This window comes from Sarcophilus harrisii, chromosome 2, assembly GCF_902635505.1.
Source record: "Sarcophilus harrisii chromosome 2, mSarHar1.11, whole genome shotgun sequence".
Lineage (NCBI taxonomy): Eukaryota > Metazoa > Chordata > Mammalia > Dasyuromorphia > Dasyuridae > Sarcophilus > Sarcophilus harrisii.
This window is the reverse complement of record NC_045427.1, coordinates 240,311,077-240,337,344: the sequence shown is the minus strand read 5'-3', so window position 1 is coordinate 240,337,344 and position 26,268 is coordinate 240,311,077. Positions and strand designations below refer to the sequence as shown.

General features: G+C 35.9%; 1 protein-coding gene across 1 annotated transcript in view; it reads right to left on the bottom strand.

The window, feature by feature from the left end:
* CDH4 (cadherin 4) overlaps positions 1-26,268 on the bottom strand; it is a 1,212,105-nt gene that overhangs the window by 220,938 nt on the left and 964,899 nt on the right. Inside the window, exon 5 of the mRNA XM_031949243.1 lies at positions 12,331-12,486. Within this exon, the coding sequence (XP_031805103.1) occupies positions 12,331-12,486 (156 nt within the window). The remainder of the gene's footprint in view (positions 1-12,330; positions 12,487-26,268) is intronic.

The window sequence follows — 26,268 nt, the reverse complement described above, 5'->3', positions numbered from 1 at the left end:
GTTGCAGAAATATATCTTAAGCAATTATTTCATGCATGTCTATATGCACAATTATTTTGTATATAAACACATGTCACCTTACACAACACTTGGGATCCTGAAAACTTATTTCTAGATTGACCATTTAGAAATCTTATCCTATTTTAAAGACACTAAGAGAAACAACTATTTAATTTAACTCAAGAAATATTTACTTAGTATATACTTATTTAGTGGAAAGCATTGTTATGGGTGTTAGGAATTCAAAGATAAGAATGAAACATCTCTAATCCTCAAAGAGTTTACATTCCACTATTTAATTTAAAGAATAACCCTTTGGTAAAGTGGGAGCAAACTTTGAAAAGATAGTACCCCACCACCCCATGATTTGTCTATTTTGTCTATTGAATTTTTTGGGGGGGTTGCTTAAATTGAAGCAGGAATAAATATTTTTACTGTAAAAAGTATTTCTGTTTTTACTGGTAAGTCAGTAAGTCATCTGTCTTCCTTCCTGGCCCTCAACATTCCACCTAGGGCCAGTTAAGTCCAAACAATAGCCATAGCTTTCTCCCAGGCCTTTTGACCACTCATCCTATTGGAAAGAGAAAATATAAAGATCCCACAGCATTTAGTCAGCTGTTTTACCAGTCCAATTCTGACCTTATACCCTGTAACAATTGCTAATTGAGAGTGGGAACTGTTTTAAGCTTTGTATCCTCAAACTGTAATACTGTAATTGACACATAGATGACATTTAATAAATTCAGATTGAGTAATCACTTGATTTTGACATGTTCTTTGTGACTTAGTCTGGACTTAGTTTGGTAACTAGTCCTGAAATTTGAACTGTTATGTTCTTTTTAACCAAAGTCCTTCTCTGTCCTGTTGCCCAACTCCTGATAGTCCTTAGTTTTTCACATGTAAGATTAGGGATTTAAATTAGATAATACCTAAAATCCATTCTGTGATCTCTTGATTTGGTCTCTAGTTCTCCTAAAAACTGGAACTCTGCTATGTCTCTTAGCCTTGGTATTTGATGCCTATTAAGGACCATACCTAGGTGTGAAGAAGCAGGTCAATTCTCCGAAAGTCCCCACCGTTGTGAATTATAACAACACTTAAAGGGAATGAAAATCAGTTTTTACTGATGCAGATGTTGCTTGTGAATTGAGAATGAAATAAACTGGAGGCAAGAGGAAAGAGAAGAGAGGTCAGAGAATGCAACTGCCTCCCAGTCTCCTTGTATCATTATCATCTTCTCACAGAAGGGATCTATTTTGCTGGTCAGAATTAGATCCCCAGCAGCCACTAGCAGGTGACTCCCATAACAGATATCCAATTCCTCATGATGACTCCTTTGCCTTCTTGGATTTCTACCTCATAAGTAATGGTTAAAAACAGTGCTGTCTAAAGACAAAAAATGGATGAGTTGGTCACTTAGTCTGCTACAGTCAAAATCAGGGGCTCTTTGGCTCATCACTTTCATATCAATAAAAAGTTTGTAAACTGATGATGTAGTCTCAAAAACATCCAGTTGGCACCCCTACATATAACATAGGCGTTCCTAAGCACCTGTGTGACAGACAAAGAGAATAAACAGAAAAAGTGTTTGCAAAGAATAGACAGAATGGCATTCCTCTGCCCAATGATAGTCATTTGGTTTTGACACTGGTTATATTAAAAATTCCTTGTCTGTGAATAAGTAGAGAAGTGGCTGCCAGAGGTGATGTCTTCTGGGAGTGAGACTTCAACAATAATGAGTTTTTCTTGGAAAGGGAGCAACTCTAAATGAATACTAGTTAGTGGATTTGAAACAATAATGAGAATTATTTAAGTGGGTGATGATCCTGACTTCTCAGTGTCCCTCCCATATCTATAAAAATAAGCAAGGTACTAAACTATGATTGGAGTTTTATGTAGAATCAAAGAATTTAAAAGGTAGAGAGTTCTTAGAGACCATCCAGCTTGACCTCTTTATTTTGCTGATAAGGAAACTAAGGATTATAGAGACTAAGTACATTGACCAAGGCCACATAGCTACTAAGCAACAGAGGTAGAATTAAAATTCAAGTTGTCAGACTGAAATCTAGGGTTCATTTTACTACTATACACCATCTCAGGTGGCTGAAGATCATTGTCCATGCCATTTTCTAATTCTATCTAGATAGAAATACCATGATAGTAAAAAGTACTTGAGTTTATTTCCAAGAAAAGAAAAGAGATCATGTCTGTTGTACAGATGGGAAAAAAGTTATTTTGAGACTCTCTAATCCATCCTTTTTCATAGATTTCTATAATCTTTGTAGTCCATAAGAACATTCATGTTAAAAAAAAAAAAACTTTGCCCACTTTCCTCAGCTGCCTATTGTTAATATGATAAAATGCAAATTCTTTGGTTGGACATTTAAAATTCTTCAAAATATGTTGCTGACCTACCTTTCCAGTGTTATTTCATGTCACAACCTTTGTATTTCGGCTAAACCTCTTTGCTGGTGATTCTTCTGACTTGCAGGTCAAGTATTGATTTGGTATATGAGTATTGTACAAAGGCCATCTCCTATGTCTGTAATCTACTATCCCTTCATTTCTACCCATTAAAAGTCTTCTTTTCCTTAAAAATTCACAGCTCATACAGCACTTCAATTCAACAAATACTTATTAGGCACCTTATGTTAGGATTCTTACAAGGTACAAAGACAGTGGAATTGATAGAGACAATGGTGGTTTGGCAGGATGCTTAACAGTTCTCTAGATGTACTTAGTACTTACTACAGTTCCACAAGATTCACACCTTTAAGAGAGCATATATAAACTATGAGCCTCAACTAGGATTGACTCAGGGAGATTCACAAGCCACAGAAGAACCAAGACTACAGAAGGCCTCTAAGAAAAACTAGCCGAGCCCCAAGTGAAGGAGATAAGTCTTTGAAGACAATAAAGGATTTGGACTTTAATCTCTGGCTGCATTTGGGGTGATTACTCAGAACTAAAACGAAGGCTGCTCCCAGAGACCCCAAGAAACCTGCTCCCAGAGAAGATTATACTTTAGAAAAGAACATTACAACCTTAAGTGTGCAAACCACTGAACTACATACTAGGAATACAAAGAAAGAAGCTAGAAACATTAACTACTTCTGAAAGACCTTATATTGTCCTGGGAGATGCAAATAAACTGATAAATAAAAAATAATTTAAGGTGAGAGAGAGTGCTAAAAACTAGGAGACAAAAGGGAGAAAGTGGTACATAAACCTAGTCTTAAATCTAGTTATTTAAATCTAAGAATTTAAAAAAGCAAAATGAGGAGGGAGGACATAGGAATGGGGGTCAGCCTGTACAAAGACATGAAGTTGGGATATCAATTATCATGTATAAGAGACAGCAAATAGCCTAATTCAGATAGAACGTAGAGTGCATGAAATGGAGAAATGTGCAAATAAATCTGGCAAAGTATATTGGAGTCAGGATATGAAGGCTTGAAATGTGAAGCTAAGGAAATTGTATTTTCTTTTAGAGGCAATAGGAAGCCACTGAAGATTATAGAACAAGAGAACAATGCCTGGTTACATGTGGGTTTTAGGAATCTTACTTAGATAGTTGAGTAAGATTGTAGTTGTAAAAAAGATGGAATGGGGAGGGGAGAGACTGGAAGTTGAGAAATTAATTAGCAAACTGATAAAAATCCCTATAATAGGTGATGAAAGTCCCAATTACAGTGATGGCAATGTGAGAAGGAAATAGATACTAGTAATGTTATAGAGGTAGAATACATTAGACTTGGCAAATGATTTGGATTAGAGGCATCTGGGAAAGGTCCAGGGTAACTTCAAATTGAAAACTTAGATAAGTGAAAAAATTTAAATAGAATAGAGGAGTTTGAAAGGGGAGACAGTGTGGATAATGTTTTCAACATATTAAGTTGAGGTACTTTGGGGAGCTCCATATGGAGATATCTAATATCTCTGTAAAGCCTTCCTTGAACTCTATCTCTTTGAAAGGGACTCTCACACAGAAAGTACCATCTCCTCCCTTCCCCTGCCCTTTCCTCTGACTGGTTCTTCCCATATCTTTGAAGGAAAATGCCCAGGCCATACTTGTCTGCATTTCTCAGCAACTTATTTATAGCAGTATATGATTTCTCAACATATGTCCTTAGAGTACCTTCTCTCCCATCCCATTATTAGCTTCCTTTTACTGGTGTTCTCCCATTAGAATATAAGCTCTTTGAGAATAGGCACTGTCTTTCTTCCTGATTGTTTTTGTATTCTCAGCACTAACCATAGTCCCTTGAACATAGTAAATGCTTAAAAAATGCAGGTTGATGTCTTCCTCCTCAAATTTCATGACAGTGCTTTGTCTGCACCTTCCTTTCATTTTCATATCACTTTATTTTGTATTATTTATTTGTATATTGTATGAGAATCCATTCCCCAAATAGACTGTAAGCTCAGTGAAGGCAGAAATGGCATTATTTTTCATTACTTTTCCCAGTGTCTAGCACAATGCCACATGTCCAACAGACAATAAATGTTTGCTGAATTGACCTGAATGTAGCTAAAACCAGTAGTTATATTAAAGCTAGTATCATATTCTTTGCATTTTGATCATAGTATGATAGAAAGAGCACTCATCTGGGTTTTTGAAGACTTGACATATGATCTTGGCTCTGACACTGATTATTGTATGACCTTGGGCAGGCCATCTGAAGACACAAGTCTTCTCTATCCCCTCCAGCCACTTGACTGTTTATATTAATCCTTAAACTTTAAAAAAGAGAAATCTTATCAGAATTGAGTTTTCTGGGGAAACTCTTCCTTTGACAACATGTTAGTAAGAGTCCCATGCATAAAGAGAGAACTGCTAAAGTCAATTAGAAAAGACAGCAAGTGATTTTCAATGTATTTGGATAGAATTACAACATGGACTTTTGAGTAGCCCTATCAAAATTTGATTTACTATTGAATACAAGATATTCTTTCAGAGAAAGATTGAAAAAAAGGAAAAGACAGGTTCCAACTGTGCCTGAATTTCCCCCAAGAATGTATCTAGTGTTTGTATTCTGCAAGCCCTGGTATAGTAGCTCTTATCCGACAATAGAAATGACTGACAGCCTTAAAGTAGACTTACTTTCACCAGTGATTTAATTTCTGGTCAGCACTCAGAAGCAGTGCTTTCTGTTACCTATCCTTGGCATGTTGAAGTGCCAACAAAATAAAATCAGGAAGCTAATTGCTCCCCAACTTTGCTTGGGGGAAAAATAAACAGGGAGAGTAGACATATATGTTGAAAATTCATGAATGAGCACTCAAAAAGTTTCTGCAAAATGCATGAACCAAAATTTGGCAAGGATCTGTTGTTTATGTGTTGATTTCTTCTTTCTTTCATTTTTTCATTGTTTTCTTTTCCCCTTCCCTATCATTTCTTAATGCAAAGATATTCTGTTTACTGTTCATGGTGCAAATGTACAAATGGATTAAGTTATTAACTAAGTTTGCAAAAATTCGTGAATACTTAGATGGAATTCCAAATGAAAATGATCTTTTTGGTTTTACTTTTTTTTTTAAAAAAACAAACAGTTGATTGAAGATTGACATTGACCACCATTAACAGGAGGCAATATGACTTAATGGCTAGAGAACTAGATTCAGAGTCAAGAAAATCTGGAATTGAGTCCCACCTCTGCCACTCACTAATTATGTGGCCATAATAAAGTATTAAACCTCCCTGTGTCTCAACTTTCTCATCTGTAAAATAGGACTAGCAATACTTGTAGTAACTACCTCAACTGAGAAAGTGTAAAGACTTATGCCAACTTTAAATATTAAGAATTATTACATAGCCCCACCCCTGCAAGTAATGGTGATGTAACATTGCAAAGAATATTGATTCCTCCTTCATCACTGTTACTCTCAATTCTACTTCTCAATACTTGTCTTCAACTAAATACAATTTACTGAATGAATTGTGCTTGTTTTCTTATTTGGATAGCTGTCAGCAATGGGTCTTTCTTCTCTGACAGGAATCTTATAATGAATTCTGCTTGCTGGGACTTCAGCTTTATGATAGGAAGACAATGAAAAGATACCAGTGTAATTCGTCTGCCTGGGCAGAGGAAAAGGAAGGAAACCAACTACAATCAAATACTCTTTATAAGGTCTAGCCTGAGTAAGGCAGAGCAGGAAGTTGCTTATGTATCCTGATTTGAAAGAAAGGTCCCCTCTGTCTGTCACATAGATTACAATGAAAGCTTCCTTTTTTCCCTTTTCTTGTTAATAAAATACAACTACCCCCTTGGAAGGGTAACACACTAGACTGTTATCAGTCATTAGCACTCCAGTGTGGAAGAATATTTATTAGATCCTGTTTAGTGACAGCTTCAAGTCTTGACAGATAGAATATAGAGATGACTTTGGAACTCAGGGATGCCCTAAGAAAGACAGGACTATGCTGAAACCTATAGGAAGCAAGCAAAGATACTCAGCAATAGTGATAGAACATCCTGTTATTGGGATTGCTAAGCAGAAAAACAAATTTTGCTAACCCCTTGATTTGATGAGGCTTGACCGGACTGCATCCTACACATTTTGCTGCCTTTGCCTCTCAAAATGAAGAATACCAGAAATGCCTTCCAAATGGCCTTTAACAGATTTTTTGTACCATTCCCCTAAATATATTGTTTTCCTCTGTTAGAATATATGTTTCCTGAAGGCAGGGACCATTTTAGCTTTTTATACAGTGCTTAGTATATCATAAGCATTTTTTCATGATTGCTTCATTTCATTCATAATATACTGATCTTTCCATGGATTTTCTAAATTAAATTCAGTCCTTGGACAGAAGACCTAGTCAGTCAGTTATTAACATTTATTAAGGGACTACTATGGACCAGATACTGTGCTAAGTGCTAAGTAAGGCATATCTGACTAACTGTAGATTCTGTAAAGAGATCTTAAGGTCTAACTTCCATTTCTTCAGCTCAGCTTTAAGTAGCTACATCAACATGAATTTTGGAGGCAGCTTTTTCTGAATATGAAAGCCAATCGTGTACATTTTAAAAGCTGCTAAGATAAGCCAATCAAAATAGAATCTTGAATCTAAGTGTGATGAACAAGTCTGATTTTAAAAAGAGATTTTCTATCAGCTGAAAAGCTCTTGAAGCTTCAGGGAAAGTGAGTTTTCAGGAAGAAAGGACTGAAGTTTCAGAGAGAATTATTATCTGAAATAGTAGTAGCTACTCAGGAGTGGCCTAAGCTTGCTGAGTACAGGGAAGGTGATCCATGCTAACAACTGCCACTTCCGAAAAGTTATGAGACATGATTTAAAAAAAAAAAAACCTGAGAGACACATCTGACAGGAGTAACATTGCAGCAAGAAATCAAAGAGAGGGGATGATGTAAGCCCTGAAGCCAAGGTCTCTAAGAGAGTAGAGAACAAGAGGGACTTTTCAGGTTGATGAAAGATTCCTTTCTTGGAGCTACCACAATAATTAAAAATTAATCTGTCTTATCTTGAAAAGGTGAATTTAATCAGGCAAATGGCCTCCCTGTGTGGACAGTTAAAAAGGAAAGTGCTGTAAAAATGCTGAACCTGAGGCGATCTGACTAATTATGCAAAGGGAAGCTTTGTAAGAAAACCATGGCATGTGATGACAGGACCTGTATAGAAGCATCCTTAGGATAATGAAAGGAACTCAGTTTTAGACTGGTGGTGATGGGGATAGGAATGAGTAGAAAAGGAGTTTTGAAAGATGGTAGTAATCTGGGATCACAGAGGGACCTCAACAGCCATCTAAACCTACTTATTCATTTTACAGATAAAAAAAACTAGCACCCAGAAAAATTGGCCTTGTGTATTCAAGGTCACATAGGTAGTAAGCACTGGAGGTAGGATTTTAATCCAGCTCCTCTGACATTGAAGCCTATTTTTATTCCATTTTACTGCACATTTTACTACCCTTCCCCCTTGGGAGCTGTATAAACAATAAGGTTTTTTTTAGGGGGGACAAAGGCAATTAAATGGATCAGTTGCTGCTTCTGCATTCATAGAAAGAGAACAGGATCAACAGCCAACCATATACTCAGGTCTTTCATCAGAAAGGGGATAAAATCTCTCAGGAAAAGAGACGAGAAAACTTTCTAATGATCAATGCATAGCATCATTCCAGACCTGTGGTGGCTTGAATTTCCAGCAACCTATTAATGAATGACCTTGCCTCAAAGTTCTCATAAGCTCAAACATTTCCCTTACTTTTCAGCTCCAAAGATTGAAATTCTACACTCAGGGCTTTCAGAAGACCTCTTTGAGAGGACATTAATCATTCAGAAGCTTAAAATGGAGTTGTATTTGTGTGTGTGTGTGAGTGTGTGTGTGTGTGTGTGTGTGTGTGTGTGTGTGTGAGAGAGAGAGAGAGAGAGAGAGAGAGAGAGAGAGAGAGAGAGAGAGAAACAGAGAGAGAGAGAGAGAAAGAGACAGAGATAAAGGAGATCTGGGTTCAAATCCTCCTGGTTATATATACTGACTGTATGACTCTCTTAAGATTATAAATTATAGAGAAGATACCAATCTGAATTGGGTAGATAGAGTTTTTTGGTTTGGAAATTCCCTTTTCAAAGAAAATAATATCATCTCGATCATATAAATAGAAATACACAAAAATCTATCTCTAGTTATATTTACATCTATATTTCTAAATTAAAATATGCATATGTGTATATATCTATATATCCAAATTTCAAGAATAAAGAGACCCCAAACACCGGGGAAAGAGGACAATAGAGACAACATGCCCACAGAAAAAAACAGATTGTTTTGAAATTGATACTACTAAATTTTGCCAAAGGGTACTACAGCTTTCCTGCCCTCAGCTTGTCATCTCAGCTCTTTAGTTGCAGTGACCAGATCTGAAATAATCCTTCCAATGCTGAAACAACACATACACTGTATCTCAAGTACCCCCATTTCTAAATCATTTTTCTACACATTTTCCTTGGCCCAGTGTACAAAATAATCTTTCTTGTTCAAAGGGGATAAAATAATTTTCCTTTAGATACTCCAGGACACAGGGGAAATCTCCTTTTCCATCTAGCTAAAAAGATAATCTATTTCCTTTTCTACCCTTCCCCACTCCCTCACTGGACCATCCACTAACAGTTTCAGTATGGTTAAGGGGATACTTGAGGTCACTGACAGTGTGTCTGCATGATGGAATGAGTGGTAACCATGTCAGCACAAGTGACCCCCTTGCGTCTGCTGGCATTTAATTCTCACCAGCAATGGCTATTAGGATTCCTAAATACAGGTCTCAGAAATATTTAGGTGACCTGATCTTTCACTGAAGTTCCTGACACCAAATCTTTGAGTTTCTGCATCTCTCCTCTCCTCCCTCCCTCTTTCACACACACACACACACACACACACACACACACTCTCTCTCTCTCTCTCTCTCTCTCTCTCTCTCTCTCTCTGCCTCTCTCCCTCACAATCTCTCTCTCTTAATCACTTGCAATCTCTCTCTCTCTTTCTGTCTGTTTCTGTCTCTCTGTCTCTCTCTTTCTCTCTGTCTCTGTCTGTCTCTCTGTCTCTGTCTCTGTCTCTCTGTCTCTCTCTCAGTCTCTCACAATCACTTTCTCCCCATTTCTGTCTCCCTATCTCTCCATGTCTCTGTCCATCTCTCTGTGTCTCTGTCTCTCCATGTATCTCTCACTGTGTCTATTTCTATCTCTGTCTCTATATCTGTCTCTCTCTCGCTGTTGCTGTTGCTGTCTGTTCCTGTCTCTGTCGCTGTCTCTTGTCATTTTCTCTCTGTCTCTGTCATTCTCTCTTTGTCTGTCATTCTGTCTCTGTGTCAATCATTCTCCCTCTTTCTGTCTATTTGTCCCTTTCTCTGTCTGTCCCTGTCCCTCTGTCTGTCTGTCTCTGGCTCTCAGGTTCTCTTTCTGTCTCTGTCTCTCTACCCAGTCATCTTCCATGAATTCAATTATCATGTCATATTATCAGTTCATCATACTGAATTTACCAGTCCTAATCTCTCCTGACTTCACATCACCAAATGTTCTTTGGACATATTTCCATAGTCATCTCAAACTCAACTTACCTATTACATATCTTTCTTCTCAAACTTACTCTTTTTTCCAAACTTCCCATTTTCTATCAGAGGTACCACCATCCTTCTATTTACTCAGGTTCACAACCTTATAGTAATCCTAGATTCTTTATTCTCTATCACTCCACATATTCAGCAATTTGCATAACATTTCCATTTCTTGCCAGCCAAATATTTTCTATGCCTGTCATTTCTTTCCACTTACAAACACCATCCTGTTTCTGACCTTGATTATCTCTTGTCTTTAAAAAGCAACAGCTTTTTAAAAAATGTGATTATGTGTTATCTTCCTTGATAAAATGTGAGCTTCTCTAGGATAGGATTTTAAAAAATGTTTGCCTCTCTATCACCAGTATCTGCCATAGTACTTGTCACAATGGTAAGTACTTTGTAAACACTTGTTGGACAAACTGGGAATAACCTGTTGCTCAGAGATGGGGAAGAACTGACTTGGTAGGGGGAAAGGGAGAACAACTTAAAATGTTTCTCTGACGTGAGAAACTCATGGTATTGTGCTTAAAGTGACTTCTCTTAGAAGTCATCTCATAGAGACAGCTTTCTAGAGAATAAGGGAGCTTTCCCTTAGTGAGTTCCAATATTCTTCCTATACCCAACTGCCTGAAAGGACATCTGGTAGCAAACTGTTAACTGGGATGATGGAGCTGCCAGACATTAAATCCACTCAGGTGAGAAGCATAAAAATATACATTTCATTCAATAAAACAATGTCAGATTATGTCTATTTCAGGGTTCCTTACATAATGGTGTACTTTCTATATCTCCTAGGGGTACTGAGGTACCATTTGGAGGAAAGCATAACTATTTATTGTGACATCAGCTTCAACTCTCTTCACTATCCTCCTTACCTTACTTAAGAACTCAATATGAATTTATTTATTTTTCCAACTTATCCAATCTCTTCAAGATATGAATTTTATAAATTTGCTTTTCTATGTGTAGAATGGCATGGCTTTTCTAAAAATCATTAAATTATCTTCTTGAGCTTTGGACTGGGGAATGCTAATTTTGGTAACTCTAAATTGCTGACCAACTCTGTATCCACCCTGTCCATCCATCTTCATGATTTTCCAGAACTGAAACTTATTCATCAGTCTTCCCCTTTTCACTTGACCCTTAAGACCTGAAATATTGAACGTGGAGCCTTGTGAGCTAGGTACTTGAGAGTAGGATAAGCAAGAAGGTGGACTTCTTGAGCTGTGAGAAGAGAGCAATCCAGTTCAGGAGGCTCATGAGATTTGCTATAATGTAACAACCTGGAACATTTGCTGTCAAGAATCTGGTGTCCCCTTTCTCAGTCAAGGTCTAACAATGCTAACAAAAGACATAGGTATTTTAAAGGGCAGTATCTGTCTCCAACAGACCCCGATGAACAGTCCAGAAACCCACCACACATTGGGATTGCTAAAGAGAATCACTACATTCTCAGACCCAGCATGGCAGGGAGTGGGTTCTGTTCAGCACCATATGGCAGAAACAAGGTTAAATCAGATGATTAATATGGCAGTGGCAATGCTGATGACTCAGAATTTAATCTTCTCTAAGAGTTAAGGTATTTGCCTCAAAATAATAGAAGTGAAAATGATATCATTAGAGACAAAATCCTCTTATTTTACAAATAAGGAAACCGAGGCTTAGAGAGAGAAGTAACACCTGATACCCATAAGTTAATCAGTGAGATATAGCTGAGTTTCAAGGCCAGTCATCTTTTCATTTTGCCACAGAGCCACACTCCATAGTGAAACATTCATATCTGCCCCCTTTAAACATGGGCCCTGAAGGACTTTTTTTCATCCCTTTTACCTGTTGCAGGGGGAAATCTGAGACTGCATTGTAGATTTCCTTTCAGAGATGACTTTTCTGCTGTCAAAGAGACATTTAAGAGGTAATGAAAACGCTCTAGGAAGAATATCAAGGACACAGAGAAAGTGGCAAAAGGCAATGGATTTTCAGTTTTAGAGATTTAATCAGAATGTAAGGGTACAAGGAAAAATTGATGAGTTACATGGTCTAGCTTGATCAAAGATGATCCAAGAATCATAGAAAAGCAGAGCTAGAAGGGATTTTAGAGACCATTAACCCAACACTCTTATGAGAAAACAAGGTCTAAATAGGGAAAGAATTGTTCTAGATAAAATTGTAAAACAGCATTGGAGGTGAGATTAGAAACCAACTCTCTCAATTCTTATGGCAAGACTCTTTCTATCATAGTTCATTGCTTTCAGGTGCTTACATGGTAGGAGGCCCGTTCTTCTCTATCCATAGGTCTAGTTACATACATTCGACCTGACATAGAGTCAATATTGAAGACTTCCATGGGTGGTTGGTCAGCCCCAACTCCAGTGATACTGTATCGGATGGGAATATCATTATCCTTGTCAGATCGAATCTGAAAGACAAAAATTATACAGGAAAATGCTTTCAACTTGGGAATGAAAAGGAAAATCAGCATCTTTTTTTTAAAAAAACTGATTTATTTTTATTTTCAATTCAAAATTCCCTTATTCCCCCATTTCTCCCCCACCCATTGAGACAGTGAGAGATGTAATACCTATTCAAATTATACAAAATTATCCATATTGCAAAAGAAAAACAATTAAAATAAACAAAAAAATATTCTTCAATTGGTACTCAGAGAATACTAGTTATCTGGAGGTGAATACCATTTTTAATCATGCAGTCTTTGAAACCACTGTGTATCAATGTATTGATCAGAGTAGCCAAATATCTCACAGTTGATTATTACTATAGTATCGCTGTTACTGTGTACAATGTTCTCCTGGTTCTGCTCACTTTACTTTGTATCAGTTTAAACAAGTCTTCCCATGTTTTTCTGAAACTAGCCCCTTCATCGTTTCTTATACCACAATAATATTCCATTAAAATAATACACCACAATTATTCAGCTATTCCTCAGTTGATGGGCAATATCTCAGTTTTCACTTCTTTGCCACCACAAACACAGTTATTATAAATATTTTTGTATATATGGATCTTTTCCCATTTTCTTTTATCATTTTGGGGGTATACACCAAGTAGCAATATTAAAAGGTCAAAGGGTAATATAGTTTTATAGCCCTTTGGGCACAGTTTCAAATTGTTTTCCAGAATGGTTGGACCAGTTCACAACTCCAGCTAATGCACCAAGAATGCATTAGTGTCTATTTTTTCCCCCAGACATTTGTCATTTTCCTTCTCTGTCATGTTAGCTAATTTAATAGATGTGAGATAGTATCTAAAAGTGACATCTTAACAGCAATGTCAATTAGGATTTTTCATTTAAGACTCTCAAGAGACCAGGATAAAACAACTATTAATCAATCAAAAAGTTTTTTATTGAAAACTGTTAGGTCCAGCTCTTTGTACTATGAGAAATGCAAAGTACAAGATTTGCTGGTCCCATCCTTCAAGAGCTTGCAGATTAGTTGGGGCGGTGAAAAAAGGTAACAAAAGATAATGAAAATGACAACAATAATATTTATAATTATAGTAATAATAATGATGATAAAGTAATAACCAGTAATTATATGATGCTTTAATGTTTGCAATCCAGGAGGTATCTGCTATGATTATCCTCATTTTGTACATGAGGAAATGGAGACAGACAGGATTAGGTGACTTGTCCAGGGTCACACTAGTAACTGTCCGAGGCCACAATTCTGATCTTTCTGACACTAAACCCAGTGCCCTATCTACCACACTATCTAGCTACTTCTAGGGTTAGGGGTCCAGGATGAGGGTGTAAAGGACTTGCCCAATTGAGATTAGAATGCATGCCTTTTGATTCTAAATTCAGCTCTAAATCTACTACATATAGACCTTCAACTTTACTAAATAGGGCACAGAGCCTTATCAATTTTGACATAAGGGCAAAAAATAAAACTGCAACTCTCTGTCAAATCATAGCATGTACTAAACTAGCATTTAGATCCCTGAGGCAGCTATTGACAAAGAAAAGCCCCTAATGACTGATCTTGCCCACTATGCATAAGAGCCTAGCTTTATACACAAGTTACAGAGGTTAAGTTTAGCTGATGATATGTTTTCAAAAGAATATTTTGAAAGGAATGGTCCCTTAAGTATAAAGTTACACAAACTTGCAAACATATGCAAGAAAACAAATTTACGGCAGATTTCCTCAATGGAAGAATAAAAAACCTTTAAATTTGAATGAATTTATTTAATCAGCAGTTTAAAGAAGATTTTATATCATGGAGGCAATTTTCTGAGAGAAAAATAGGTTATAGGGTATCCCCTCCACACCCAATATCCATCAAACTATCTCTGGGGTATCAATGTAGTCATAGAATTTGAGGTAGGAGAATTTGAGGTATAGAGCATAGAATGTTGGAGTAGGTTCTAAGGTTAGAATATAGACTGTTAGTAGTGAAAGTGTTCGTAGTGAAAGCTATTTTTGCTCTTGTTCAATTTTTTTTAGTCATATCCAACTTTTCATGACTCCATTTGGGCTTCTCTTGGCAAAAATACTGGAATGATTTGACATTTCCTTCTCCAAATCATTTTACAGATGAGGAAACTGAGGCAAATAGGGTTAAGTGACTTGTGCGGGATAAGTGTGTGAGGCTGGATTTGAACTTAAGATGTGTCTTCCTGACTTCAAGTCTGGCATCCTATCTATTGTGCTACCTAGCTGTTCCTGGAATGGATCTACTGATGCAAAACTCAGTATGTTATATCATAACAGTCTTTAGGGATTCTCTTGCCCTTCCCTCATATTTTACAGAACAAATTGAGGCTATAGAAGGAGATTTTCCCAAGATTACATTATTTTTGTGTGACTTCTCTCCACCCCAATGACAAACTGACTGGACTTTATTATTATGGTGCATGTATAAACTTCTATCCAGCACCAAGAGCTGAATGTTTCAAGATTAAAGGCAAGATTATGAGTGATTAGTGTCATCATATTGATGCTCACCATCATGGTAGGACTAAAGAGCAAGACTGAATAAACTAGGTAGAAAATAAACATATAAACTCACCATCATCCAATCTGAATAGGTATGAGTCCCTGCCTTTGGGTATACAAAGATACCTGCAAGTTCCTTGGCTGTTCTCTGTTGATTTGACTCCTTCACTGACAGCATCCCATGAAAGACAATGTTATAAAGAGAGAAACCTTGGACCTTTACCTTGAAGGTGAATGTGTGGCTAAAGGAATTAGCCTATTTTTTTCTGATTTTTTTAAACTTTTTTTTAGGTGAAGACAATGGATACTCTAGCTTATAAGTTTCACAAAAAGTAAGGAAAGCAAGCCTTCAGGCTTCTCAATAGCTGCTTCTGGCATTTGGGTTTTGAGGCTACCTCATCACCCATACATACCTAATGAACAAGAGACTTCTAGGAATAATCTTTGTTAGACAGCTCAGGGTTAGCTAGGATGAGGATTTATCTGGCAGTGATGTTGTATTCAGATATGAAATTTGATGGGGCCATTGCTATATCAAAAGTAAGTTTGAGCTTACTTCCCATAGAGACTAACACTGTAAAAGAATGAGTGTTTACCCAAGGTGATCAGGGAAAAATGGCTGTACTTTTGTTCTTTTTAAATTTGTACAGTAAATATGCTTTTAAAGAAGCAAAATAATAATAATAATAAGATACATGAGAATAGCCTATAATTATGATACAAAAAATCCAGGAATACTAATACTGTGGGTATGACAGCACATGATATGCCCCATATTTTCTTTTTAGCCCATCTGGCCTTTTCCTCATCACTATCATCACACAATCTTTTCACCACCACAACTAGACTAGTATGAGTGGTAATATAATATTTCCAATGAATTTGTTTTGCTCTTCTGAATACCTTTTCAGAAATGCTAACATGATGAAACTCATAGCTATTATATAGCCTTTCACTCACCAAAAGTGAAACTATCTGGGGGAAGCCTCCAATATATATCATATACAACTCCCTCTTTTTTCTCCTCCCTTCCTGTCCTCCACTGCAGGCACTTTATTCTGCCTTGAGTCTTGCTGGGTTTTTTTCCCTGGCAGAGGCATGATCCTACTTATTTCACCCAATTCTATACCAGTCACATGTCTAAATCACACCTGCAAATTCGGCCTCATGAGGAGGAGCTTTTGAATGCCTTTCCAGATCATCACAGTGAGAGCCAGCCTATTGCCTTCTGTCATTATTGAATTTATACTCGGTTCTCTGCCTCCTGCCTTCATTCATAGTCACCTTGCTAATAGTGTTGGTTATCACTAGAAATGACTGAAATTGAGTCTTAATTATACCTCTCAGGGCCACATTGAAGGTCATTGTATGGTGTCCTTCCTACAGGAAGAAAATGCAGCCATTTCAGACCATCAATATTCAAGGGGGAAAAAAAAGCCTGGATGAGCAAACTGAATAACATCCAGGAAATGTATTGAAATACATACTTAAAGTATAATGTGATCCTTTCAGGAAACATAGATGGAATACCAGTCTTCTATTCTGAACAGGTTCAACCTCTTATTTTGCTAGGATTCAGTTTCTTCTATATACAAGGATTTCTTTGCATGTTTTTCATTAGTCCTAATGAAGAAGTGCTACAAAGTCTTTTTTGTTCAAAAAAGAAAAAAATCTTTACTGGACATGTTCTATAGTGTCCAGAAAATGGATTAGCTAGAACTCTATTAAAAAGAAAAGGTGATATGACAAATGTTAGCAATTGAGGTTGGCTGCCTACCATCCACTATCACCATCACCTACATCAGCTCCCTACTCCGGGATTTCATAGATAAAAGGATCGTAAATCAAGAGATGAAAGAGATTTCAGAGTCTACCAAGCCAAATCTCCTCATTTTATAGGTGAAAAAACTTAGGCCCAACTTAATGACTTGTTCAAGGTCACAGAGATTGTAAATGGCATAGTTGGGATTTGAGCTCTGTTCTTTTGAATTAAAATTCATTTTTATTTCTATTATACTATAATTAAGTTCAATTAACCAAACATTTATTAGGTACCTACTATGCCCAGGGGATTCAAAACAAAATGCAAAATGGTCTTTGACCTCAAAAATTTGGATTCTCCCAAGTGATGCAACCCACAAATAAGTAAATACCAGACCTTTTAAGAAAAGAAAAAGCATTAAAAAGGAGATAAGCATCCTCCACTTCTGTTTCAGTTCTGAAGAGTGCTCAGAATGGGCTAAAGGATGTTGGGAAGGAGGTGTTTCCATGGAAATTTCCTAGGTCACCAGGGAGTAGGGCTTGGAATGGGAAGAGAAAAATGTTTGTGATGCAACATGATGAGGTTGGGAAGGACAACAAGGAGAAAGACAGAAAGCTGGGCTTTATAGATATTACTGAGTTTAAGAAAAGCCAGAAGTAAAGAGGTAAAAAAGATTTTAAAAATCTGTATATTGTGGTACTATAATTAGAATCAGTAGGATCCAAGAGAATGGGGAAAACTGATTGTCCAAGGCTGAGTCCAAGATGAGAGAACAAAGCTACATAGCAAGCAGGATAAAGAAGGTGTCTGAACTCCAGTAAAGGACTCTCTCACAATTTGTCTTTCTCAGAGAGCGAAGCACCCATGTGCTTTTAAATAGGAAACTAAGTGAAAGGATAGGATGTTTTCCTCAATCCCATCTTTTGACTCTTGTGTATTTCCATTACCCTACTCAAGGGGTAGCAGTCGGTAGAGGGGGAAGAATATTTCAATATGCTTATCAAGGTATAGATTTTTTGAGACTTGGGATAGAGATGAGAAGTTAATGATAGTTGCAATGATGTATGATGATATATACTCTATGTCCTCACATTATGTTCTTGGTAGCCAAACAATTTTTTTTTAAATAAGGAAATTTAATTGCAACCCTCTTAGAATAATCACATTTTAAAAAGAATCTTTTTGCTAGATAATCACCTTGAATTTTGACCACCAAACTTCACCAGCTTAATTCTCCAGCGACTATTCAGAGAATCTTTTAGAATTATGGAAAAGCATTAGGAGACTGTTATGTGGGGTTTGCATACATAGTTGATCTGCACAGTCTCTCACAGAATGCTATGAATTTTCCCATAGTTTACCATATTAAAAAGAAATACTGTGCGAGAGAATTCACCCAGATCAGGGGAGAGCAGTTTTCCCCTTGATTTGTGTCTGGAAAATGAGAAAAACATAACACCAGCATATGATGGAGCTATGAATAAAGAACACACACACACATTTCAATCGCTTAGCTCACTTTTTATGATGCAATGGAGAATGATGCTTTTTTGCATTTGTTATTAAAGGACAGAACAGATGGTAAAAGGTTAGTTTAAAGTGATGTCTTCATTAAAATAATTTACGATGCCCAGTGATTGTGCTCATCCAGGGATTTTGGCTGTGAACCCAGGATAAAGCTTTCATCTTCAGGAATACACAGGATAAAATACAGGATTCTGGAAAACTCTCCCCAAAGGAAGAAATATTTGCCTAATTTAAAATGAACTTGAAGATAGAGGAAAGTCATAATTTTAATTTTTTGCTTATGTGACAGGCTTTCTCTTAGGAAGATCAATATACCCCTTTCCTATACAAGATATATGAACAAAAAAAAAATAAATAAAGGACCATGAACATATTCCAGGTGAAATCACAGCATGTCAAAACAGAAAGTGGGCTTTGGGATCATATAATCCAAGATGCTCATTAAAGAAATATTTTTTTAAGTTTATTGTTATCTTTTTAGATATTTCTGGATAAACTCTTGCCTCTTATTTTCCCTATGACCCTTCTATAGTAATAAAGAAAAATAGTTAAAATAGTAAAGCCAAAAACCACTCCAAAAGACTAACAATATAAATATAATTCCACTTCTGTAGCCCTCACTTTTCCAAATAAAGAAGGGTGTTGGAAGAATTTATGGCTAAACAATAGGTAGAAAGTATTATGGAATGTATAATGAATAATTCTAATCACATTAAATTAAAAAGAGTTTACACAAACAAAAGTAATGTATCCAAGATCAGAAGGAAAGTAGGAAACCTGAAAAAAATCTTTACAGCAAATTTCTCTGATAAAGGTGTCAATACTCAAATATACAGAGAACTAAGTCAAATTTATAACAAGATGAGTCATTCCCAATTGATTAATGCATTCATTAATCATCAAAGGATTCATGTCAGTTTTTCAGAAGAAGAAATCAAAACAAGTCACTTAAACTTTACTTGCCTCCATTTGTTCATTGTTAAAATGGGAATAGTAACTACCTCCCAAGGTTGTTGTAAGGATGAAATAATTGAGATAATGAGATAATAATTGTAAATTTTTTAGCACAGTGTCTGGCACAGTGCAAGGTTAGCTATCATAATTATTTTTTATTTTGACACGATGACATTCTATTATATACATGTATTACAATTTTTAAAAACTATTCCTTTATTATTGGGAAATCACTTTGTTTTTGGTTTTTGTTAATTAAAAAGTCAAGGTCATCATTGTACAGATGAGGCAACTGAGACTTAACTTACCTATTTCCAAAACATTATCTTTCCAAAAAGGACAAAGCTTTGAAAAGGAAGATCTGGTCAGAAAAATCCATTCTTTTTTGCCAAAACTCATGATAAAAAAGAGCTTTAATTTTATGAAGACTTTCTTTGGCTTGTAATATCCATATTGCCCCTAGGTCTCACCTTTGTCTCAAGTCCCAGATTTCAGCATTCCCAAGAAAGTATTGCTCCTGACTTAACCTATTGAATTATTCAGAAATCAAAGTAATCTCTCTCCAAATGAAGTCATCAGATCTATTTGTCTTGGAAAAAAAAAAACATTTATACACTAAATTCAACAAAGAGTGGTGAGAATACTGGAGGACATTGATTCAAATCCTATCTCTGATGTTGGCTACCCATAAAATCTTGAGCAAGTCTTCAGCTTTGGTTTCTCACATAAAATGAGGAGGTATCTGAAATCCTTTCTAGCTCTAGATCTATGGTTCTAAGATCCTTAAAGCCAATGAAAGTATATAAGAATTATTGATGTTGAGTAACTTCAAACTTCGAGCATATTTAATAAAAGGAGCAAAGAAATCTGATATTAAAAAAGGTTTCAGCCTCCGAGTGTTTATGTATATTTGGTCCATTATCCAAGATCACAAGGAGGCAAGATAATTAGGAGGTAAGGAAGAGGGGTTGGAAGTCAAGACCTCTGGTGACATTTCTGATGATGTAGTCATTAAGTGGTCATCTCTATTCTCTTCCTGAAGTTTAGTCCTTTTTTTCTGAAATATAAGAATTAAATCTCTTCCAAGAAAACAAGTGAGATGCTTTTATTTTTATATAATAGATTGAGTTTCTGAATGAGTTTCATAAACTTCAGAAAATAGCTTTTTCAAAGGCAGTTACTGGTATACAATGGGAGATTAAAATTTCAGGTGGGGCTTGGGCTAGAGATGTAACATGACCTCATGCTTAAAATGCTGGTTTTGGAGCCAAGAAGACTTGGATTCAAGTCTCACTTCAAAGATTTATTAGCAGGATTATTCTAGGAAAATCATTTAACCTTTCTGTGTCTCAGTTCCTTAGCTATAAATTGAAGGTATGAGGCTCAAAGTCCTGAAAGATATTTTCCAATTCTAAACCATTTTACAATCCTATGAACATGTCAATACTCTTTACAAGCTCAAAGGAAAGAAAAGATAGAGAGTACCAAACTATGATAATGCATTGTAAGTAAATCAAGATATCCTTTGAGGTATCATGAGATGCTGAACAGAAACTATTTTATTATTTATGGCTATCATGACCAATTATGAAACAGGATAACTTTCTTTTAATATTTAACCCTCACTGTGACCCAGGGGTAAAATGATTAGTTCACAGAGACACATTTTCCAACTTTATCCAGGTGGCTATCATTTGTTCCAAGAGCATTTAATAATGACTCTTCTTGTATTTTCACATAGACTCAAAGTCAAGGTCTCCTTGGTACTGTTGCTTCACATTTATTCTCTGCTCTACTTGGCCCTGACCCTGTTGCTGCCTGTGGATCACACTTGGATTTCTATTAGCTATTCACACTTATAACCCCTTGTCTTGCTTTGTCTCTGACATCTGGGTTATCTTGATTCTTGCCCACCTGGTTTGTTTCTTAGCTATTAATTTATTGTGATTTCATTATTCAGACCTCACTTCTTACTTTCTTGCTTAGTTTCTGACTTGCCTTTGGCTCTGACCTTCAATTTATATAGTTATTCTGATTATGCCTGATTGCTGACCCACTACCTAGGATAGACATCACCATATGCTCTGATTTCCTGCTTTCCACCTGCCATCTACCTTGTAAATCAAAATCTTGGGACCAATAATTTGCTTCTTCCCAGAATTCAAGCTACAAAGAATTCAATGTTGTTCAATGGGAATCAGTGTAACACCTAGTCCAGGGGGTCAGTTACTTCTTTATCCTAGAGGGGTTCAACAATGCTCCTCAAGACTACTCAAATGGGTAGCAAGTGGGCTTACAGAAAGAAGGCAAAATAAATGAATGAAAGAAACAGGAATGAAAGGAACAGGGAGGAAATGAAGAGATTCCTAAAATCTTAATATTGAAGTGTTCTTACACAGTATTTATTGAATTTAAATCAAAGAATAATACAGTTGAAAGACACCTACCTTAAAGAAGCATACTTAACCAGGGTTCTACACATTTGTCTTTTAAAATATATTCATTTTTAGTGACTGAATTTCAATATAATTGGTTTCCTCTATAATTGTATGCATTAGATTTTATGCATTTAAAAACATTTTGAGAACTGAATTCATAATCTTCACCAGACTACCAAAGGAATATGCAATATAAAAAGGGTTAAAAAAAAAAAAAAAAAACCCTGGCCTTTAAGGTTATTTAATCCAGATCCCTCCTTTTATGCTGGAAAAAACCCAAAAAAATCCAATACCACTGAATACTAGTAAAGGAAAGCAATCTATTTAAGATCGTACAGATAGAAAAACAGGAGAAAGAAGAGAAATAAAAAGGAAAAAAGAGAAGGAGAAGTTGGGGAGTGAGTTCTGGCTTTTGTTTTAGCTTTAGTTTTTAAAATTATGATATATGAGTGTCATTAGCATAGATGAAGGACTGTGGAAGTGCACACTTTCTTAACTTTCTATATCTAGCTGTCTCTCAAACCATGTTCTATTTGCTATCTTACCCTGCCATCCAGCTCTGCCATAATGTCATCTCTCCTGGAGCCTTTGCCCTACTTTTCCTTACCAAGATCAGCCCTTCCTCACAGAATCCATGCCTCTGGATCACAGGGAAGTTAATCCTGTCACTTTTTGAAACTCTTGTCCTGAGGCCAAACAGTTCTGATTGAGCCAAGCTTCTTAAACTGTGGGTCCGGGATCCCCTATGAAGTCACAAAACTGAATGGAGTGGACATGAAAAATTTGGCAACAGTAAAAGTTTTCTGAACACAATGATCAAAAATTAATTTAAAAATCAAACGCGTAATGAATCTGGGGTATTTCTGACATAGCTTGCTTATGAGACATTGCAGAACTTCATTGTAGTCTTGTTTCTGAATATACAACACACAACATGTACATTTTTGCCAGAAAACAGCTCAGATTTGAGACCAGATTGCCTAAAACGTTCTCTGGGGAAAAAGAGTTGTGAGTGGGAAAAGTTTAAGAAATCCTGTGGTTAAGGACTACTTATGACTCCATATACCTCCTTCTTACTCCTCAAGATGAATTTAAACTCAAGATTGGTGCTCTATTGATGAAACATAGTTGTTGATAGACACAGAAACATATATACATATGCACATATGTATATTAAATGTATATTCATGTGCATAAATGTGTCTATGTATATATGTATGTATACACACCTGGGAAAGACCTTAACTTAAAAAAAGTCAAGGTCTCCTACAGCATTGGGGTCATCTTCGGTGGGCCTGATCTATATCTTGTCACTAGATCTAGAGGACTCTGGAGGAGAAAATGAGGGTGGTGACTTTCCTCACTTACATCTCACTTGTATGGGGAATAACTTGTCTTTATATCCCCAGTATTTAATATATTACTTTGCACATGGTTATCACTTTGCTTTTAAATTAATTCATTCATACTGTTACTTACATACTACAAAAATATACCCATTCATCTATCCATTCATCCATAAAATGAAATATTTGTCTATAAAAATTAGTATACTATTTCTTTCATATAAGATTTCAGGACTCAGTCTAAGCATTCATAAGCTATTTCCTTCCATACATATTGGATAAAGAATGACACCACTGACCAGATGTGTTTTCTTGTGTTAGTTTCTAAACGCCAGTGGACAAAAAAAAATCCTCATAAGAATAAAAGGAGGATTGCTTATATAGACCAGTCCAGGAAAGTTTGGAATGATAAAATAGTAGGGATGAAAAAAGACTAGACTTGGGATTTCATTACTATAGGGAACTTTCAGGAGAAGAAACTTTTTCTACCAATTCAGGTCACCCATCACTTTGTCTGCACCTTAGCCTTAAGACAGTTACTTAAAGCACTAAGACAAGTAAATGCCTTGCTCAGGATAACACAGCTTGGATGTGCCAACCCATATCTCTTTTGATTTGGAGGCTTACTTTCTATCCAACATGCCTCAGTAGAAAGACTCAGAAGACCTAGACACATTTTAACTTCTCTGCTAGTCCCTTGTCTAACTTTGAGCAAATCCCTTGATTGTCTCTTAGTCTGTTTCCTCATCTGTAAAATTAAATGGTTAAAACTAGGTAAGAGCTAAGTTTCATTCTAATTCCCACGCTTCTGATGCTGGGGCAAGCTAATACTTATCCAACCCAGGTCACATTGATGAAACCTAAACAATCTCTCTATTATAGAGGTCTTGACTGCATTTGATCTAAGTAGGTCTTCCCATATAAATATCCTCATCATCACCCTAAAAGAAACTTCAATTTATCATTCATTCAGAAGCTGGCGCAAGACCAAAAATTTCAGTCATCTGGTGCCTACTCTGAGAAGTCACTTAAGGTAACAAGGAAGAGGAAATCTCTCAAAGCTGTTGAGTGGGGAAAAGACAAAAGCATCTGATATAAATCAGACCATCAACAAAATAATCTCCAAACAAAATATAAACCTTGTTTTACTTTTAACTTAGTGCTATAATAATAATAATAATGGTCATCATTCAGATAAAGTTTTAATATTTAAAAAAGGCTTTAAAGACATTATCTCATCTAAACTTTACTGTAAAGTAGATATTATTACTCCCATTTTTTTAAGATGAGGAAATTCAAGCCAATACATTAAATGGCTTCCCCAAAAATCATATAGTTAGTAAAAATTCGAGGTAGAAGAATTGGAATTTGTCTTCCAGATTGTGTGAAGCAGTCTATATAACTCACCACCCACCTGGGTCATGTAAAAGATATCTCTAACTCAAAATTCCCTACTAGGCAAATCTTATACAAATATATTCATGATTTTCATTAGTATTCATGGGACTTTGAGGTTTTTTCCATGATTTATAAAACTCACAGTAATTGTGAATGGTAATGTATAATGGTGCCAATGTTATACAACAAACACCTTTCATATTACATCGTTGGGTTTTCTGCTCATTACCAGAACCTAATTGAAAATAATTGAAGACTGGATTTCATCATGCATAGAAAGTGTTTCATAAAGCTCAAGAAACACAAACATCCTCAAACCCTTTAAAGGAAGATGCTTTAGAATAAAATGTGGTGCTCCAAAATATATGTGACCATAGTCTCTCCCAGAAAAATTCCACTCATTAATTTGAGTAGAAATATTGTGTTCTAACTACATCTTAGCAGTCACACAAATCTGAGGCAATGTGCTTTTAAAATACATTTTGTGGTGTATTTAAAGTTATTTGTGAATTTCTCAGCTACCATTTTATAATCTCTTCCAACATCAATTAAATTTATGTCTTTAATACAAAATGAGGTTGAATTTTCTAAAATTAGATTTCAGTATGAACTTTTAAAAAAGTTTTTTTTTATTTTTTAACAAACTAGAGACTAAAGAAAAGTAGATCAGAAATTAAGTTCTTTGCTGTACTGGAGTGAGAAGCCAGTCATTGCAAGTTATATGTAGCTATTGAACACAATACTAAGAAAGATGGACCCCTTAGAAAGACTGAAGATGCATAGAAAGGAATCAGCCATCTTTAGAATGAAAATAATGAATTTATAGATGTAAAGAAGATGGTAGATCTTGAGAAGGAAAAGGATATGGTGCCATATTTTAGTATAAGAGAACAACAGCCTTGGCTGGCTGAGGTAAATCAAGAACATTCTGGTTTTTAATCAAGTCCAGACAAATAAAACCTTGCCAGGGTAAGAAAAATTCCTTTGGAAGACTTCCTCCTCTCAGCTTATCTAAGATAGAGAATAAAAGTGGCAAATGGAAGAACATCATGATCTATTGAATTTAAATGTTTGTCTTAGATCCATACTTAATCATTTAGCCAACTGTTTTGGTGACTATTTTCAAATCACCAAAATGTTGACTCTAAAGTCTTGACTAAAATTTTGTATTTTATCAATACTTAATGCTTTGATGTGTTCTTTCCATCCTCAAGAGATGCTTCCCACATACAATTTTTATTTTATTTTTGTTAGCATCAAAGAACAATAATTTAACAGACATCATTGCAACTTTTGATCCCAACTTCCAGTCACAAATATACATACATGAGTTTAATCTACATATTTACAGACTTATTCAATATGGACATTGTTGTCTGTGTGCCCATATGCTCTACTTGTGTTGGTCTGCCTTAAATGATAAGTTTGAATGGGCAAACAATGGCTCTCTTTAATTGTTTCAACATAGACCCCAAAATAGCATCATAAGTAGAAAAGTGCTTAATCATCACTAAGAGCATGATGAGGGGAATGGCTTTAGGGTAGGAGCTCAATGAAAACTGGTTGATTGACAACTTTGTTTATAGACGTTTGAGAGACTGAAAAAATATGGAAATCTAAAAGTTTGTTCTGATTTTTCCATCTACTGAAATCCTATTCCTTCAAAGTCCAAGTCAAGTGCCTTCTCCTCCATTGCCTAGAACCTTCTCTTTTCCTCTGGGATCTTAGTTGCATTCAACACAAACCCACATACGCATTTATATGTATATATGTACATGCATATATATATATATATGCATATACACACACATACACA